This window comes from Vigna umbellata, chromosome 5 (genome assembly GCF_029865625.1).
Source record: "Vigna umbellata cultivar VRB3 chromosome 5, Vumbellata_1.0, whole genome shotgun sequence".
Taxonomy (NCBI): Eukaryota; Viridiplantae; Streptophyta; class Magnoliopsida; order Fabales; family Fabaceae; genus Vigna; species Vigna umbellata.
The window spans coordinates 53,548,441-53,563,301 of record NC_142169.1 but is presented as its reverse complement, the minus strand read 5'-3'; the positions used below and the strand labels follow the sequence as shown (position 1 = coordinate 53,563,301).

Sequence of the window (14,861 nt, the reverse complement as noted above, 5' to 3'; positions counted from 1 at the left end):
GAGAAAATATTAACTCTAGCACAACTTAAAAGTTTGGATTGGATCGCACATCAATATTTAAAAACAACTTTCTCGTATTCTGAAAGGTATTTGTGTCCAACTATTTGCTTAAAATCTTTAAGTAAATACAAAAAATAGGAATTTTGCAAAATAGGACAAAAAGGAGAATTTGAATGTATATGAACTATTTGGCTATAAATAGGCATGAAGTTTTGGTGATGAATCATCATCCACTTCTTCCTTCTTGGTCACAAAGCTTTTCCAAACCATGGGCCACACCCAATTTCTTCTGTTGTCAAATCTTCAAAGCTTTTGGTCTTCTTTGGTTGTGATAATCATCTGCTTCACCATTATGATCAAAACTCTAAGGTCTAACTTCATTCAGACTTATTCCAAGAAACAAAAGCCAAAGCTCCCTCCTGGACCCAAACCATGGCCTATAGTAGGCAACCTTCCTGAAATGCTTGCAAGCAAACCTGCTTATAAGTGGATACATAATCTCATGAAACAAATGAACACTGATATTGCATGTATCCGCTTAGGAAATGCCTATGTCATCCCAGTCACGTCTTCCACCATTGCTACTGAGTTCTTGAGAAAACAAGATGCTACTTTTGCATCAAGATCACTCAGCATGTCCAGTGATCTCATTTCTAATGGATATTCAACAACAATTTTTGTGCCCTTCGGTGACCAGTGGAAGAAAATGAGGAAAATCGTAACCAACGATTTGCTTTCTCCACATAAGCACCGATGGCTTCACGACAAAAGAACTGAAGAGGCCGACAACCTTATGTTTTACGTCTTCAACAAGTGCAAAATGGTGAACGATGGTACTTATGGCCTTGTGAATGTTAGGAATGCTGCAAGGCATTATTGTGGCAACTTCATCAGAAAAATTACTTTCAATGTAAGGTATTTTGGGGAGGGTAGAGAGGACGGAGGAGCCGGTTTTGAAGAAGTAGAACATGTTGATTCCATCTTCGATTTGCTCAACTACATTTATTCCTTTTCTGTTTCTGATTATATGCCATGCTTGAGGAAACTTGACTTGGATGGCCAAGAGAAGAAAGTGAGGGAAGCTTTGAGGATCATCAAGAAGTATCATGATCCCATCGTTCAACAGAGAATCAAACAATGGAATGATGGATTAAAGGTTGATCAAGAGGACTGGCTTGATGTTCTCATCTCTCTGAAAGATTCCAACAATAACCCATCGTTAACATTCCAAGAGATCAGTGCACAAATCATAGTAATATATACTTCACTTCTCTCTTTGTTTGTTTTTCCCTACTTATACTAACACGTTATAACGCAAATCATATTCCACGAGGGAAAAAGGTTTAAAAACATACATATATTTTATTTTATTTTCCATCTCACCTCTGCCATTTTGTCGTTTACCTTTTTTTCAACCTCCGTATGAATAGTTTGTACGGTATACAGTAATTTCTGATTTGACTCCATATCATGCACGTTGAAAATGTGAAAATTGATATCATTCTAACTCTAAGTCAAACTGTTTGTAGGAATTGATGCTTGCAACAGTGGACAATCCATCCAATGCATTTGAATGGGCACTTGCTGAGATGATTAACCAACCTGAGATACTGCGTCGAGCTGTTGAAGAATTGGACAGTGTGGTAGGAAAAGACAGGCTGGTCCAAGAATCAGACATACCTAAGCTCAACTATGTGAAGGCATGTTCGAAAGAAGCTTTTCGTCTTCATCCCATTGCACCTTTCATTCCTCCCCATGTCTCTATGAGTGACACTGTTGTGGGGAATTACTTCATCCCTAAGGGTAGCCACGTATTGCTAAGCAGACAAGAACTTGGAAGAAATCCAAAAGTGTGGAATGAACCCTACAAGTTCAAACCTGAACGCCACCTGAAGAGTGATGCAGATGATGTGGTTTTGACTGAACCAAATCTGAAGTTCATATCATTTAGCACAGGAAGACGAGGTTGTCCCGGAGTGATGCTAGGAACGACAATGACAGTGATGCTATTTGCTAGATTGCTCCATGGCTTCACTTGGACTGCACCACCCGATGTTTCAACAATCAATCTTTCTGAGTCAGACCATGATATCCTTCTTGCACAACCACTCGTAGCCATTGCTCAGCCAAGGTTACCACCAAAGCTATACCAACTCTAAATTTTACCAAAATTTAAATTTAGGAGTGTGAAATAAAAAATGTAAACGTCTCTCTTATGGTGTAAAAAAGGACTCAACATGGTTTTTAACTGAGTCTCTTTGTATTAGTATTTCAGAATCATATTATACTCATCTCAATAAATATCAGTTTAGGTATCACTTCTTTTGAATAGATTTATCGAAGAAACATAACATTAATAAAATATAGAAAATAAACAATATTTCCAATATAAATTAACTTAATAAAACAAATGTCTACGGATCTTAATCTCTTGTCCGTGGGAGAAATTTCCATCAATATGATGTGGCTCGTGTGTAAGCACGTTTGCCACATCCATTTCACAGAAGTTTTCTACAGTCAAGTTCTAGTACAAGTTGGTTTCATCACTGTGCCATCACGGTCTTACCTAAACTTTATTAAATTTCAAATTATTAGGATAACTTGTATCAAATTTATTAAAATTTGAAAATATGTTGATATTATATAGTCATTAAATATGAGATATTATATATTTTTTTATTAGAAGATATTAAATATATTTTATAAGTGTTATGGACTCATAGCCGACCGAACGGTAAACGTACAGGAGAGCCTCTACGTTACTTTGCTCTCATAATTACTGATCGGTTAGGATGAGATACGACCCAAAAGAACTGAATGGTCAACGTGCTGCAGGAAGAAGCCTCTGAGCCTTTCGGTCTCGACAACCGTTGACCAGAGTTAAGGCACATTAAATGTGACAACGCTACTATTAAACAATTAAGGTTTGCATTAATGACCATTAAGAGGTAAATTAATTGGTCAGATTCCTTTAAACTCTATAAATAAGGGTTTAGGTTCGAGGTAAACTCACGTTTTGCTCACTACTAAATTATAGAAGGCCTAGAGAGTAAATTCCCGACTTGAGCGTCAGATTGTCTTCTGCAGGTCACCCCCCATTCGGTGTTCGGTTAACTAGAGCTAGGAGACGGAGGACGTTCGGCTGCGACAGGAGGATGTTCGACGGTTATCCTCGTCCTGTTTCAGCAGAAACAATAAGTATTTTGTTCTGAAGATATACTTTTTGGATTAAAAGAGAAAAATATTATAATTTAGTTTTTGTATCAATTCTTAAATAATATAATAAAAAATTTGTGTATCTGAATAATATATAATTAATGTTAACACTTCGGTAAGTGTACCGAATCGTATCAAGTAATATAAAATGGTAAGACCAAGTATCGTTTCCCAAGAGACTCACGATACTAAACAGTTATGTAATCGCTTAACCAATTAAGACTTAAGGACAATTTTTGGGGGTTTTGAATGCAAATGCAATAAAAATAAACATGAATGCAAATTTGATCAATTGAAGCTAAACCCAAGGGTGAATGGATGATATTGAAAATATGAGATGAATATGGTTTGGGGTTTAGATTTCACCTAATCACTCTCCTGCATATATGAATTCATCTTCTTCATTAATGTTAATGTCACTTTCTAATTTACCTTAAACCCGATGTCTCGGTGAAGAAAGCCTACTCTTAATTACTAGATCATAATGTCTTGTATCCCATCAATTAATTATGCATTACGTTCGCGCAGAAGCTTAAAGGCAACCAACCCTCCTATCCCTATGTCTAGGTAATATTGCTTTTGGGAGAATTTCTCCAGTTCTAGATTTTTCCATATGTGTCCATATTGACAAAATCAATAATCATGCAATTGAATGAGTTAAACAAAGCATGCATAAAGCGAAGAGGAAAAACTCTAACAATTAATGAAGTAAAGCATTTGTAATATAAATCAATTCAATACATGAGAGTTTAGAGGTTACATCTTCCCCAACAACAAATAAAGTTTAGTTCACCATAATCATGGAGAAACTATATGAACAATGGAATGAAAGAATGAAAGAGATAGAAAAACCCTAGAAAGAGAAGAGGAGAATTGTCACATCCCCAAATTACCCCCAAGGGTGAAAAGTGTATTTCTGTGCTCAAGCCATCAAAAGATGTGAACCCTAGAACGTCCAAGTCCTTAAATAGAACATAAAAATAACATAAAACAAGTTCAAGCCCACGTCGTCGGCGCTCAGCGCCCCAAAAGGGCGCCAACGGTAGCTGCAGCACTAAACCGATGCTCAACGGTGGCACTCAGGCATGAGACAGAAGAAATTGGCGCTCAGTGCCCTTTTTCTGCACTCTGGTTGACTTTTCTACCTTCCAACTATTTGGTACTTTAACTCTTCTTTCAAATCATTCCAATAGCCTACAAAATCCAGGGAATTTAGTGATAAAATCATCAAGTATAACCTCAACTCTCTTATACACAAAACTAAAGCAAAAGCATGAGTTCAAGCTAGTTTCTAAATCATAAAGGGTGTTTTTAATATAAAAATTAAGTATAAAAATAACGGTATTTCAACCGTTATGAATTAACTAATAATTACAAATGAAGTGTGTCATAATGGGTCTTAATTACAAAAACTGTTGTTAAAAAACTGCATTGTGTTTAAAAACTTGAATTGTTTAAAAAAAACCTTATAATTTGATTTTAATATTTAATTATATTAAAGTAAAATTTATTAAACTAAAATATAACTTATTAGAATGAAAATATATTTTAGAATAAAATATTTATTAATAACAACATAAATGATTAAGATATTTTAACTAATTTAAAATAATTCAATTTGATTGAGTTTGTAATGTATTTCAATTTACATATAATTATTATAATTAAATTAATCTTTATAACCACTTTTAAAATTTAATGAAAATTTTTAGTAATTTATTACATTTATGGGATGGCAACAGGTCAGGTCGAACACGGATAGTGCCTACCGCAACCTAACTCGAAAAAAAATCCACCATCTACCTGAACCGCTACCCGCACGAATATTCGCTTAAAAAATATTGTCAGGTATTTTAAAACTCGCGAATACCCGTGGATACACGCAGATATCTCACTAGTACAGACAGGGGAAACGATAGCGGTTATTTTTGTCTATAGGCAACGGTTCCCTAACCGAGGCATATCCAGACGAGGCGAAAAGTCTGCTACTTTTGGTCTCGGTAGAACCGAGTCATAAAATGACAAGATTTCGCCTCGGTTCAACATTAACCGAAGCAGTAAAGTTTTTGTTTTTTTTTAATTTTTCTTTTCTGTAAGACTTTATGCCTCAGTTCGGGGGAACCGAGGCAGTATATTCCCCTAGGCTTATGGTGTTTCCAGGCCCTTTTGTCTCATCACCCCCCTAGGCTTATGGTGTTTCCAGTCCCTTTTGTCTCATCACCAAAATCAGTGTCTGCTCATAAAATAAACTGCCAAATTCTCTCTGTTAATCAATTCCAGTGTTAATCAATTCCAGAAGCCATCATATGAGAAATTTCACTACTATAGTAGGCAAACACAACTTATGTTTCCAAATTGCCTCCATAGGCATACTAAGTAACTGCAATTTAAGCCTAGGAACGTCCATGAGAAATCTCATGCGAAAACACAGAATGTTATAGGTGGATTAACATGAGAACCAAACATATTTGCTTACAATCACACACAGTCACATACCAAGCAATAAAAAGAAAAAAAACAGTCACATAAGAGTCTGAACATAAGCAATGGTTCCCATGAACCAGCTTATTCTGGAAGCATCCTCAGTCTCAAAGGCCATCTTGAACCTCATCCCAAAACACCACTGAATTCTCATAGCAGCCCTTACAGAAGAAGCCTTAATGCAAAACTCAGGAGTACTGGCTCTTGGATAATAAACAACCTCAAAAGGTTTGTTAGCAGCAGCCAGGGTCACTGCTTCAACAACAGCCTCAGGCCTCACTTTGGCCCTGCCACTCAAATTCCCACCACCACCACTGCCGCCACCATTCCTTAAGCTCTTGTTCTCCTCTCTCAAGAAAAAAGAGAAAGGCCCATAAGGACCAATCCCACAATTTCCACTTCCACCGATACTTCCAGACCCTGAACCAGAAGCAGAGTTCCACACCTCAAACCCGATTCCCTTCTTTGCCCTCCGGATCCCAACACACAACTCTCCATTCTCAGACCTCAGAAAACCTCGACTCTGCCATCGTATTAAGAAACCCCAAAAAATTATCAACAGGAAGACAAGAAAACCCTTGCCACCGTCACCTCCTCCATGTGCGAGTTCTCCGCCCTCTACCCCACCATGTGCGAGTTCTCCGTCACCTCCTCGCAAGCGCACACGTACGAGTATAACGCCTTCCAGTTCCGCACCGGGGTCCAGTGGTTCGAGCCCCGTTCCCTCGACGACGAGGCAGCAATGGGGAGGCAACGACGGCTGTTGTGAACGCAGCGGGGAGGGAGCAACGGCGAGGCAAAAACAGGGAGGCGCGGCGGCGACGCAGTGGTTGGATGGCAGCACCGACGATGGCGACAGTGGTGGCCGCATAAGCGAGTTCTTCTTCCTTGAGAGGGTTTCTTGGGAGCATGAAGTGCTTCATTTTAGGGCAGAGAGGAGAAGAACACCGCCAGGATCTCACTATTCATTCTTTCTCTTCACTCATTCCTCAACTTCCTTGCTTGATTCAGACCCCTAGAAACACGAAGAAACCTAAAATAGACCGTTGGAACCCTAGAAAAGGGGGAAAACATAAAATGAACCGATTAATCAGTGTGAAATGGAGATTGAACGGTGAAAATGACGCTAATCGAAGAATCAATCGCTAGAATGGTGTTTAATCGGTGGAAAAGGTGGAAAATGGATTTTAATCGGTGAAAACAAAGGGAAAGGCGAAATGGAAGAGAAACCCTAACAGAGTATGAGGTTTGATGTTGGAGGAGACGCGCAAGGTAAAGAAGACGATGATGATTCGGTGAAGAAGAAGAAAAACCTTGAGGCGCGAGATGTGGTTGAAGAGAAATAAAGTTCTCTGAAGAAAGAATGTAGACGAAGACGAACTGAGAAGAGGATGTAGCGAAGGAGTTCGCGGGAGCAAAGGAAGAACAAGAGAACGCTATAGAGTAGGGTAATTTCCTGAAGATAAAAAACCAAATAGGCCTCGGGTCTGGGTGAAACCGAGGCCTAAAAGGCTCCCGTACGTTTCTCTACTGCATCAGGTCTAATTGAAACTGATGTTGTAGGTCATATTCAAAAAGTTGTCAGAGTTTGGTGAAAAAAAGCATAACATTACGTCTCAGTTTGGCCACTAACCGAGGTAATTTGACCTTTATGCCTCGGTTCAAGGAAAACCGGTGTTTATAAGTTTGTTTAAATTACAAAAATACCATCGTCTTTATATATACTTCGGTTTTTAAAAGCCGAGACATATTACCCGAATTCTTTTCCGCATTTTGTATTAGTGTCTACAAATATTTCAAAACGTATATTTTTATAAATTATTAAAATAAAATTTAAATAAAATTACAAAAAATATATAAAATATAATATAAATTAAAATTTAATTTTAATTAAATTTAAACATATAAAATATAAATTACTTTTAATTTTAATTAAATTTAACTTAATAAGATATAAATTACATTTTTATTTTTATTTTTGTGGGTATCGGATATTTGCGGGTACATATAGTATAATACCCACATCCGACCCGTTTATAAGTGGGTATCAACTATTCGTCGTGGATTTTATCTACGGATATCTGCGAGCATCGATTTTTTTGTCAACCCTAACCACACCCGTATCAAATTGAAAGAAATTATAAGATCGTCAGGAAAGAGAATGTACTAAAAGCAAAGTTGTGGTTGATAGTGAATGCAATTTGTTATTTGAAATTTTAGGAGTGTAATATTCCAATTTTTCTGAGAGCCAATAATTAAAAATAGGAATATCGTTCATGAATATAACGTTATTATAATTATTCATAATATAATTAATTGTATTAAGTACATATTTCTCAAGAAAATACATGTATCTAATTTAACTAATACTTATGTATCATTAAGTTCTCATCACTATTATAATGCATCTTCTTTGTTTTGTACTGGAGTAGTTATCACTTCCTCATTTGTTTCCGTATACACATTGTAATACAAACACAAACAAGTAAGTATGAGTTAATATATAAAAGTTAATTTATAAAGCAGACATCAAACTATTAATACACATGATTTACTTGTAATAATAATAAAATCATACGACAATCATACTAGACTCAATCATCAAGATGAAACGTTGATGCGAAATCTCGAGAGGTCGTACACTTATAATGACCTCCACTCCTCATACAAAACCATGGCCAATACAATACATCATGTCATCCACAAGGTTAGTTCGTTAGCACCTATATATGGCCAAAATCAGCCGATAGATAATGACCTCCTACCACTCTCACCACATAACTCATCCTTCTTTACGTGAGACTGGATGGTTATTAGAGTATCAGGATAACCTCTAATGTCGGGACTCCATCAATGTGTACACTAATTTATTACAAACATTAAATCTTTCCACGAGATCCTAAGTCAAACTAATACCATCTCCATATTCATCAACAATTCACCATGATATATAAAATCATTTGTGCCCCACTTCTGTCCTATATAGGAGTCAACTTGTCCTGTTCGCTCTTGACCATTGTCATTTCATATTTCTTGGGAACCACATGTATAAGGCTCACCCAAGTTCTGTCAGAATTGTGGTATATAACACCTGTTTGTAGCAACTTGGTGTCCTCTTTCCTTACAACCTCCATCAGTTGAGGACTCAGTCTTCTTTGAGGTTGTCTCATTAGTTTAGCATCCTCCTCCAAAAGTATTTTATGCATGCAAAAAGAAGGGTTAATATCAAGAATATCTGCTAAAGTCCAGCCTATTACTTTCTTGTGATCTCTGATAACCTGTAATAGTTGTTTTTCCTGCTCATCAGTAAGCAGTGCAAATATAATAACAGGAAGTTTCCCATCCTTCTCAAGATAAGCATATTTCAAATGAGATGGTAAGGGTTTCAACTTCAAAATGGGTGGTTGTACCACAGATGGCAACATTTTACACTACAAGAAAAAACGTCATTATCTACAGCCAAAATCCGTATATAAGGCCCAAAATCTGTATATAATACTTGGTTATATACGGATTACATACAGGCAAAAATCTGTATATAATACTATCGTAGCTAGGTTTATGTATAGATATATCCGTATATAATGGTTTTAGAAGACATAACTACTTGTCCTGCATATAGAGTTCCCCTGAACATGCCCAATTCATACAAGCAGACCTGGATACTCAACATTCACAATATAAGCAGACCTAGACATTATACATTGCACATTAACATAAAACCAATAAGCTTTTCACATACACTTAATCCACAAAGAATACATTGTACATGAATACATAAATATTGTTTACATCAATATAAGTGCAACATTAAACATCAGTTAAGTTCATAAACTGGTTATAGTTCTAAATAAGTTCAACATAAAGAGAAATAAGTTGTATAAAATGCCTAATAATGCACATAATTATTTCCATCTGGTGGTTGCTAGTCCGGTGGTTGCTGGTCCGGATGTTGTTGTTCTGGTTGGACACCATTGGGTGCTTGATTTTGAGTTGGAGGATTTTGGAGGCTTAAAAAGTCTTGTGCAGCTGCGGTTGCCAAAGGCAGAAGGAATGGTAGGAGGACGCCAATAAAGCCTTGAAATTTTTCAAGTTGCTGACCATATTGTTGTACCTACGATCTAAGGTTAACAATTTCTTCTGAATTTTGTTGCTGAGTAGAAGAAGATGCATGTGTCTGTTGGATATAACTATCGACACAGTCATCTTGGAAATTGACATTTCCAATGTCGTGTACACGTCCCTTGTATTTTCCACCAGCAACCTCTAACCAACATCGGTTTCTCAATCTTTCCTCATCAGCAGGGTCTAGAGGACTACATGTTGAGGCACCAACAGATGCAGTCTCAGATCTTATTTGAGAAAATTTTGCTTGAAATTGTTCCTGTTATTAGTAAACGTAAGGTTTAAAAACCGACAATGTATAATGTGATAGAGTTAGTAGAAACTTACATGGGTCCGCCTAGACCTTTCGTCCACAAATTCCCCTGTTGATTGACGAATATGTGTTTGCTGAAATATTTCATCAACATGCACAGACCGACCAAGCTCCTGTGACTGCAAACAAAATGAGTTGTTAATAAATATTGGTAAAATTATGATTAAAAATTTAAGAAATAAAATGTACAAGTTACATACCAAACGAATAGCATGCTCATGCATGCTAATAGATCCTCCAGTGTGCAAACAACCACCCTTTCAGATGTCTGATTCTTCTTAGTTGTTTCACACTTTTGTCTATAAAGTGGCATGTTCCACTTTTCCAGAAGAGCATTCCAAGTATCATCCCCCAGCCAATTTGGTTTTTTTCCTACAATTCTAGCTTTTTTATACATCTTTGAGAGTCTATGAGATGCCTTGGTGTGAATTTTTTTTTTACCTTTTCCTCATCTTCAGGCTTCCATGAAACCTTTCTCTGTTATATTAGAAACTCTTTCTTATTTCTAGTGTGACCCCTAGCTCCCATGTACCTAGCTTCACCATTGCTTAAGTCTAATTCATATACTACATGAGAAGAGGATACTTGTTGGACATAACAGGTGTCATAACTAAGGAGATTTTCAAAGTTTCATGTTCTGAACCTAATGGCTTGGCCTAGAGACAGACCCTTTCAAATGGGGGAATCTAGTGTAGTTATAGTGGTAGAAGAGCAACCACAACCATAGCAACTAACACCACCATAAAAAAACTCAGTAAAATCCAACACCAGTACCTCAATAACAACAACAATACCCATAACAGGACACCTCTTGAGAGCATACTTAATTTGTTACCACTACTATAGAAGAAAAAATTCCTTATAATGAAGGAACAAAGGAAGGAAGATCTGAAGGAAGCAAGCTAGAGTCCTTTGAACCAGAGGACTTCTTTGACTTTACACCAGAAAATTCTAAACCAAATAAAAACAACATATTACACCAGGTTAAGATTCAAAAAGGCTATAATATAAGGCAGCCAACTATAGCAATGCAGAATAACCAAAAATTCATGTCCATGCATTACACTAAACTGAGCAAGACAGGAAATTAAAAACACCTTTTTCTAGTTCCTTCGGCCTTTGCAGCACCAAGTTCTATGTCTCAGCTTAAACCGCAACACAACAGCCTCAATCGATGCCTCGTCAAAATCCAACTACGTCTTGCCAGACGAACCAAAAATGGACCAATTAAAATAAAATTAACACAGATTAGGGTTCAATTTTAAATATTTATAGGCATTACAGATTACCAGATAAATGAAGGAAGAGAAGAATCACTTACCAAATTTAGGGCTCGACAGAAGAGGGGTGGAGTCGACCGACAACTGCAGAGAAGAGATGTTCGACACAATGATTAACAAGGCTCGTGACCGGAGAAGTCGACCGACAGCTGCAGCGAAGAGAGGTTCGAGAGGAGAGGTGACTGAAGGTTCGAGACGAGAGCTGACTGAAGGTTGGAGAGGAGAGGTGACAGTGTTTGATGAAGGACTGATGAAGAGGGCTCGACAGAGAAGTGGGTTCGAGAGCGAAGAGAGAGAAGAGAGAGAGAAGAGAGTTCGTAGGGTTCGAGAAAGAGGGGAAAAAGCTTCAGAATGAGAGTGATACGCAGCTCTACCATCCAATTAATTAGAAAAACATTTATTTTTTTAATTATTTCCCACATCTGTATATAATATCCGTAGTTAACAACTTCGTTCTAACTGCATACGGATAATACGGGTTATATACGGATATATCCTAGGGTAATTTTCCCGCCACCACGCGCCAACTTTATATACGGAATTTATATACAGAAAAGTTCGTATATAATTCGTATATAACACCTTTTTTTATATTTGTATATAACTTTCGTATATAATACCTTATTTATATACGGATTTAAATCCGTATATAAAGTTCTGTATGTAATTTCATTATTTCTTGTAGTGTTACTACCTAAGATAATCTCAGTTACCTCAACATCACACACATACGCTATAGAGGTATCATCTATTAACCCCGCATCCTTAATATCACCTGCTTTACAGTTTTTTTTTTGTCGTCTAAAATTAGGCACAACATATTTGAAAAAGAAAAATCCAAAGATAGAGAAAAAGTTGAAAAAACATCTAAGAAACTAAAAGAAAAATTGTTTACAACATCACTTAATAAGTCAATATAAAACAAAGAATGTTCTTCAATTGGGTGCTTCATGGCTTCCAATACGTTAAAATGCACCTTATCGTCTCCTATCTCCATTGTCAATGATCTTGCATGCACATCTATTTTCGTTCGTGCTGTCACCATGAAGGGTCTTTGATGAATGCATATTTATGCCCAATTTATGCTTTAAAATTCAAATTTTTGATGAGATTCTTATGCTTTAATGATTGATTTAAAGTGAATTTGTGGCGATTGGATTTATTAAGTTTGAGAGTTAAAGAGACGTAAAAAGTGATTTTTAGCGCATAAATTATTCTTGGATGTCACAATGTTTGTTGATGCAGCTGAAATTAAAGTTTAATTGATTGAAAGCTTGGAGATAAGTGGCCCAAATTGCAAATTAAGACCCAAAATCAGATTTTGTTTGGAAAATAATATACAAATAGGCCCCTTTACCCTTACACCTCCTAAAATTCCCTACATACATTCCTATTTTTGAAATGGGCCCAATAAATAAGCCCAACACTAAGCCCTCTCTCCTACAACCCTAAATTTCCCTAAACACACCACTCCTAAATCAAACCCACCAGATGTTGCCATGTCAATGATCCTTGCATTCACCATTATCCAATGACAAAATGCCACATCAGTAGCCCTGCCACATCATCACCATCTTCTCTAACAACAGAACCCTAATCCAGCCAAACCCTAGACGCCGCCCAACCATCTTCGCTGGAAGCCATCACCGCAACCCTCCCCGGATCGCCATAGTGCTTCCATCATCTGCGAGAATCATCTCCTTCACCAACCTGCATCACAAATCGGAACCAGAGAAAGGAAAATTCGAACAATAGTCCAGAACGCAGAAACCCTCGTGCATTCCTCACCGCTGCCGCTAGACTCCACGTTCAACCTCCATGGCCGTCGCTGCTTCAACCCAGCAACCTCCATAGCCACCGCACAACCTTCATTCTCATTCAACCTCACTGAACCTGCCAATCATTCCCAGAAAACATAAATCAAATTCGAACCATCTTCCTCGCACTACCTTCGCACTCAACATGCATCAATCATGGCTTTCTCATTCGTGAAATCACTCACCATCTTCATCTTCGTCCAACCCTGCCTCACTGGGAACAAATTGTGAGCACCCCGAAGAACCCTAAAATGCACCGTTATTCATCAATCCTCTACGCGAGACAGATGTACCATCACCACCGCGAAGGCCGTTGCGCGAGTTCATCCTTCGTCACGACCTGCAGAAACCAGATTTAACAAAACATAACCATCACGCAGAGATCCAATTCAGAAACTGCGCGATTTTATTGGTCACCACCACTCCTCCAAAAGCCAATGTGAACTGCATCAATCCTAATCGCACAACCATGGCAACTCTCGCGCAGTGCCTCCTTCGCGACATAAGCCCTTTCCCCAATCTACAAAAACCCTAATTTTTGGGAGGGGAAGGGATGCCATGTGGCAGTCCCTAATTGGTGCGTGCATGCTGGGTTAAATCTGGTCAAATCAGGTCAAACAGGGCCTTTGTGCAATTTTGTAAGAAATGAGTTTCTAAAGTGCATATAGAAGAAATTTCAGGGCTTATGTGCAAATTTGGAAAATTCAGAAAGGCTAAAAGATAAAATTAAGTTGTTAAATTAATTTAATTTTGGAATATCAACACAAATTATCTCCTAAATAATTTTATCATTATCTAAATCTTTCAGTTATTTGGAAGATATAAGATAAAAGATTTTATCAACAGAATATTCAGAGTCCAAGCCCAATCAAACCCTATATAAAGAGACCCAGGGGAAGCAAACTTCATTCATTCGGAGACTCCTCCACTTGGAAGCATTCATTCACCACTCCTCTCATTTTATTTCATCATGTATTCTACTCCATTCATGGAGGGCTAAGCTCCTAGGGCTATTCCACTGTAATTTCATTATGGATTCTGAGGTTAAGTTGGATTAATGTAATTGTTTCTTTTGATTATTAATTTGAGTTGCTCTTTTTTTTTTATGTCTTTCATCTCTCAATCATATTAAAAGAAATGATTTTTGCATTATAAAGTGTTTGAATCTACATGCATATTAATCATATAAGTTCAAGGGCTTTTAGGTTTTGTTGAGAATCTACTTTGATTAAATTTAGGAAGTTTCATATAATTAAATGGGTTTTTGCAACTAATTGAGAATGTACTTTGATTGGTGGTAATAATTTCAACTATAATTAATTGAGAATTTAATTTGATTAATTAGCTTTTAATTTGGTTAGGATATTTAAGAATAGACATGATTAAACACAATAGAATTTGATCTAGAATGTACTTTGGTTGAATTCATTATGAATAATCTAGAAAGGTCTTGTATTTAATTGGGAATCTACTTTGGTTAAATGCATGATCACCCTCAAATTAATTAAGAATGTACTTTAATTAATTTGAAACTTGAACAATAATCAATTGACCAATAATCTGTGAATAACCGATGATGAATCTATCTTGGAAAAGCAGTGGAATTAGCCTATTTTATCATAATTATTT

General features: G+C 37.0%; 1 protein-coding gene across 1 annotated transcript; it reads left to right on the top strand.

Moving 5' to 3' along the window:
* Window positions 1-246: 246 nt before the first annotated feature.
* On the top strand, window positions 247-2,292 carry LOC148198612 (isoleucine N-monooxygenase 1-like). The gene is made up of 2 exons (XM_088091527.1): window positions 247-1,252; window positions 1,530-2,292. Exons 1-2 carry the CDS (start codon window positions 269-271, stop codon window positions 2,157-2,159), a joined length of 1,614 nt encoding a protein of 537 aa, XP_087947653.1. The 5' UTR covers window positions 247-268; the 3' UTR covers window positions 2,160-2,292.
* Window positions 2,293-14,861: the final 12,569 nt, after the last annotated feature.

What these genes read in the sequence shown, in the direction of transcription:
- LOC148198612 (XM_088091527.1), top strand. Translation starts at nt 269, where the DNA reads ATGGGCCACACCCAATTTCTTCTGTTGTCAAATCTTCAAAGCTTTTGG. An exon ending in AGATCAGTGCACAAATCATA is followed by an intron (nt 1,253 to 1,529) that starts GTAATATATACT and finishes AACTGTTTGTAG; the next exon opens with GAATTGATGCTTGCAACAGT.